The 5686-nt window shown below is 34.6% G+C and overlaps 1 protein-coding gene across 1 annotated transcript in view; it reads left to right on the top strand.

Moving 5' to 3' along the window:
- Nucleotides 1–4479: 4479 nt before the first annotated feature.
- The window catches only part of LOC111385172 (protein FAR1-RELATED SEQUENCE 5-like), an 8399-nt gene continuing 7192 nt past the window's right edge, over nucleotides 4480–5686 (top strand). The window contains exons 1-3 of the mRNA XM_023009544.1: nucleotides 4480–5103; nucleotides 5179–5495; nucleotides 5589–5683. Of these exons, the coding sequence (XP_022865312.1) occupies nucleotides 4480–5103; nucleotides 5179–5495; nucleotides 5589–5683 (1036 nt within the window). The remainder of the gene's footprint in view (nucleotides 5104–5178; nucleotides 5496–5588; nucleotides 5684–5686) is intronic.

Raw genomic sequence — 5686 nt, 5'->3', positions numbered from 1 at the left:
TTCGTTCTTTTTACTAGTTGAAATACGCATATCAATGGAGTCTTCAGTATTGAATTTTGAATATATTGTGGAAGATCCAAACTGTCTGTGAGTTTCAGATACATTATATATCATATGCATTTACCATTAGTGTAGGTGAAGTATAAGAAATCTGCTTGATGTCTATTGCGAATAAGGTAACGGGACTTTCGTCAAAAGAATACAAGGGTCCATATATTTCAGCGGCTATTTGATATAATTTTCATGTTTAGGACAAACACCACTATAATTCTTTGGTTTCTATTTCATTTTGTTTATTACTGCTCTCGAAGTTAGAGATTTAGGTCTATTCCGGCTAACTCATTTAACGCCGCCTTGCAGGTGTGGAAGAACTATGTCTGTGACATTTCACCAAATGGCATTTGTGTTACTACTGGTCGTCTGACTCCGACGTTCTACAGTCAGATGGCCGCTGGGTTAAATATAAGCTATGGCTTGTATAGATATGGTCCTTTCCTTGTTGATTTACAAGACTGCACTTTTGTAAGACAAACGTTCACAGACATAAACCGAATATATTGTCCAGGCTTGAGACGATATAGCAGTTGGATTTATATCGGGCTAGTAATGGTTGCTACTGCAGTTATGCTCTCGCTACTTTTCTGGGTAATATACGGAAGGGAGAGAAAACACCGCGTTTATACGAAAGAGCATACGCCCAGATTCACTGAAGGCTATGAAGGTGACAAACCATAGACATACTTTAGATGAAAATAGTATGGATTTCTTCATTTTCAAATAATAATGTGTCTTAGCCTACCCTGTTTTCTAGTTTCATATTTCATGAGTTGTAAATGTTATGGTAGTTTGTATTGCTAATAGACTCTAATAATTTTTTTCTCAACTCAACTATTAGATATTATAAAAGATAAATAACAGTTAAAACACTGATGACATGACATATTAATTCGATGGTGGATAATTTTACGTTGGACTTTTAAGATTTAAATTAAATTCGTTATTCATCAATAAACTGATATCATGTCTTCGATACAAGAGTATTTATACTAATTGATCATTTATCGGGTTTAAATGGCCTAAAATCAACATCGACCACCAATGCTACCAGTGACCCGGAAGTTTAGTCGGTCATCGTGCAGATTGTGTTTCTTAGTTATGATCTGTGTACAAAAAATGAGTTTTCTTATTCGTTAATATACAATGAGACTCACTTATCTTCTACCATCCATAAGGATGATAATGACTTGATTGTCAAAGGGAGAGGGAGGGAGTGATCCCGTCCCTTTTTCATATAATTGGGAGGGTGGACAAATTAAATTTCTGATGATTATTCAAATTTTCGTGTATAATCGTGCTTGTGTGGAAGTGATTTCTTGAAAAGTAATTTTTCCGAGAATGGATTGCTAAATTTATTATTTTATTTTTTTGAAAAACGTGTTGTTGAAAATTTGTGTGGGAAAAATGGTACGATCTTACATTAACATTCTTATTATCTTTCGTATATAAATAAATTTTTAATATTGAAATAGCAGGCGAGAATTATTTTACCATTGCAGGCGAAAACAATCCTTGTAAACTGTTTCTTGTACACATTTTTCGTCTTTTAGATAAATTTGGGTGCCACTTGTATTTCTAGTTGGCATCAAAACAATTTAATCGTTGTTATATAAATATTATCAATTATGAAAGGTACACTAAGCACTTTGTTGATGACTATAAATTATATGTACATCCTAACACGTTAAAAGTCAGCTTAATTGTTAGTTAATTTTGAAAAGTCGTACATATGACACCTACAATTATTGTGGTATTAGAATACCCAAAATCAACATTAATGATAGGAGTATTACCCAGGACTATTGATTTGTATTACTAAATAATATTGAATGAAACGATGAATAAAACTTATTTTACTTTTCTTCTTCTATTTAGCGTATCCAACTCAAGATATTAAATATGTAGCGTACATGTTTTGTTCGTAGTACTGAACGTGAATGTACAGTACGATTAGACATGTTTATTAATATCCCATCCTCTTTAGTAATGTGTCATAAGTGTGTTATATTAATTTAAGCAAGTGGGTATAAATTATAATGTACGAATATCGTAATATGGTTGATCCAACCAAGAGTTAATATTAATTTAAAATTGACTTAGAATTTTTAACACCTTTTATGGACCTTGTTGCTAATAAAAACGATATAATAATTCCTAATTGAAAGCCTTTTGTGTATTCTTCTAGTAATAGCATTTCATTACATTAGTAATGTGCAATATAATTGAAGAGTAATTGATAATATGAAATTGATTTTGTCTAGTTCAATAATCATTCATCGAGTTATTGACAGTGAATTTCCAAACTTCACGTATAAAATGTGATACGATGAAATAAAAATAAGTTTAGAAATTTGAAATTTTTTTATTAGGTGGGTTCAAAGAATCGAGAACAATTTTGAGTGAATTCAATGATTTATGACTACGAAGGTTTCGACCTTCCTTCTTTCAGGACCCACCAAAAGAGTAGTTATAACTTATAACTTATATATGCTTTAACAATTAATTCTAATAATATATTTCACAATTTTTATTAATTTTTCAAACATATATTTCATTAACTTCGATCAAAATTTACTAAAAATTTAAATATTAGCTAAAATATTCACTCGCTAACTCCTTATCAAAAGTGATTTTTATCGATCACAATTATTCATGACAGATGATACTTTCCCTTCATCTTTCTCCATGAATCCCCAAATGATATTCATTGAAATACTCAGTAAATATGAAACTCTCACATTAAATCAGAACTGCCAAATCCAGATCTAATAAGCCCAGAAATTTCTTGAAAGCGGCAGCCAACCTAACTTAGCCAGAGCCCCACTAGAGTAATTGTTAACGCGTAAGAAATTAACAACAAGGAGTCCAACCACCCAACCAACGACAATGCAATCTTTTCTTAATCAAATCAGCTGTCATGAAAACACAAAAAGGTATTTGAGAAAATAATAGTTGAATAAATAAATTTTCCTTCTTCAATTTTTGTTAATGTCTTAATTTTAAAATTCGATTTCCGACAATTAAAATCTTAAACAAAAGTCAGTGAGATCAAGCTGTCAATGCATCAGTCATTTGACTCATTTCCTTGCTTTCTTATCCTTCTCTTACAAGAAAACTTTCTATTAGCACAAAAAGACTACCTTTCTAAAAGATGGTGGCGACCACTTCCTTAAGCAAGAATTTAGCTAGGGTTTGATTTCATACATTTTTTGACCTTTATTCTAACACACGTCACGTTGCTAATGGTGATGATATTCCCGAGAAAATTTTGTAGACCCGTGTTGCTTGTCTATTGGTCATTAAGTTCAACGGATTTTTTGTTTGAGTCTTGGGAAAAAGCTTCTTGTACGCTTCCTTTCACAGCATTTTAAAAATGCGGACATGGCGTCAAGAGGCGGGAAATTTTCGAAAAAAACTGGGACTAGCTGGAGGCTCGCTTTACCGGTTTACAACCCGGCCCATTTGAAAGCAACCCATTTCTCCTCAAACTCCCGCTAAACAGCAACCCATTTCTCCTCGAAAATTAGCTAAAAACGAAATCCACAAATCAATTTCCCAGCTTCGAAGAGCACCTCCGTCGCGACTGGTTAGGGAACGGGGAAAAAGGCATAAGTGCTGTGAAATACTGAACCCATTTCTCCTCGAATTGTGCCTGAAAATAAAATCCCCAAATCAGTACACCCGGCTTCGAAGACCTCCTCTCTCGCGATTGGTTCCGGAAAGGGGAAAAAGGCATAAGCACTGTGAAATACTCGGTCCGGCTTCAAAGACCTCTAATCCTGAAAATTGTCTTTCTCCGTTCCCGGTTAGAGATTCTTTCTCCAACTTTGGGTTTTTATTTTTTTGGTTTCTCCATTGGAGATTGTATAAGAAGAAAAGGAAGCTGCAGTAATGAAATATAGAAAGAATATGGTTGGTGCTTTGAACCGTTCAATGTCTCTGTTGCCTATTTTTATAGAGAAGGAGAGGAAGATTGTTTATATATTGAATGAGACATTATGTAAAAGTTTAAAAAAATTAGTAAAATTTGCAGTTAATTTTTCTATATATTGAAGTATATATAGGTTTGTCTATCTCGAAATCAGGCTAAAAAAATGTTGGAATAGCTACTATACATGGTTTCCATTCAATCTAAAGGTATCTTAATTCAGGGGGATGTTGAGGCTGCTGATTAATCATCTGTTTAAGTTCCTTATCCTCTGGAGAAGCTGGTATAATAATCAGATTCATTAAAGTAAAATCGAACACTTCTCTCCAGTCCCTGAGTTTATTTGGAAGCTTAGTATCGTAATATCCCAAAGCGGCTGTCTTCATCTTTGCTTGAATGCTCTCTGTATTTGGAAATTGAATGTTTGTCCTAAAATGATGAATAAGTAATGCTTAACATTTGACTTTGTTGATTACGACGCAGGAAAAGAAATAATGGAAGTATTGGATGATGAAGTACTCGTAGAATCCGACAATGAGAACTTGATGGACAATGTAATCATGTTGGAAGATGATAATGTTGGAGGGGATGCTACAATTGTGCCGGAGGTGGGTATGAAATTCAATGATGAGAAAGAGTTGTTTGAATTCTACAAAAAATATGCGTACGAAGTAGCTTTTCCTGTACGAAGAAGAAATTCCAGAAAGTGCAATGATGTAGTGACGTACGTCGCATTGACTTGTAGTCGTGAGGGACAACAACGCTACCAAAAAGGCGCTTCTTTGAAGCCACAACCAACAATTCAAATGGGTTGCAAAGCGAGGATAACTGCTTCCTTAGATGTTCGTGGAATATGGAGAATTTGCACGGTTGACCTCGAACATAATCATAAAATAAGTCTGTCGAAGTCGAGGTTGTATCGATGCAACCGTGAATTGAGTGAACATGTAAAACGAAGGTTAGAAGTGAATGATATGGCTAGAATTCCTTTGCATAAGAGTTACAATTCTGCAGTGGCTGAAGCTGGTGGGTATGAGAATATGACTTGCATTGAAAAGGATTGTCGAAATTATGTGGAAAAAGTGAGGCGATTAAGACTAGGCGAAGGAGATGCCATGGCAATACAATCCTACTTTTCGGAGATGCAAGCACATTCATCTGGGTTTTATTTCTCTATGGATCTGGACGAGTAGTCACTGCTTAAGAATCTTTTCTGGGCCGATAATAGATCTAGGCAAGCATATAAGGAATTTGGTGATGTAGTGACATTCGATACCACTTACCTAACTAATAAATATGACATGCCTTTTGCTCCTTTTGTTGGAGTAAATCATCATGGACAGTCGATACTGCTTGGATGTGGGTTGCTGTCAAATGAGGATACAGATACATTTGTTTGGTTGTTCAAAACATGGATGTTGTGCATGCACAGTAAAGCTCCTAACGAAATTATTACCGATCAAGACAGGGCTATGCAGAATGCAATTAAAATTGTGTTTCCAAATACAAGGTATAGATGGTGTCTGTGGCATATATTGAAGAAGTTGCCCGAGAAATTTGGATACCACGTGGATAAGAGCTCCATTTTTTCGTGCATACATAGAGTAGTGTATGACTTACAGTATGTTGAAGAGTTTGAAAGAGGTTGGGAATTGATGATTGATACGTATAACTTGTACGACAATGAATGGTTGTCTGGTT

This window comes from Olea europaea, unplaced genomic scaffold, assembly GCF_002742605.1.
Source record: "Olea europaea var. sylvestris unplaced genomic scaffold, O_europaea_v1 scaffold3097, whole genome shotgun sequence".
Taxonomy (NCBI): Eukaryota; Viridiplantae; Streptophyta; class Magnoliopsida; order Lamiales; family Oleaceae; genus Olea; species Olea europaea.
The sequence above is the reverse complement of the archived record's forward strand: the minus strand, read 5'-3'. Positions and strand labels throughout refer to the sequence as shown.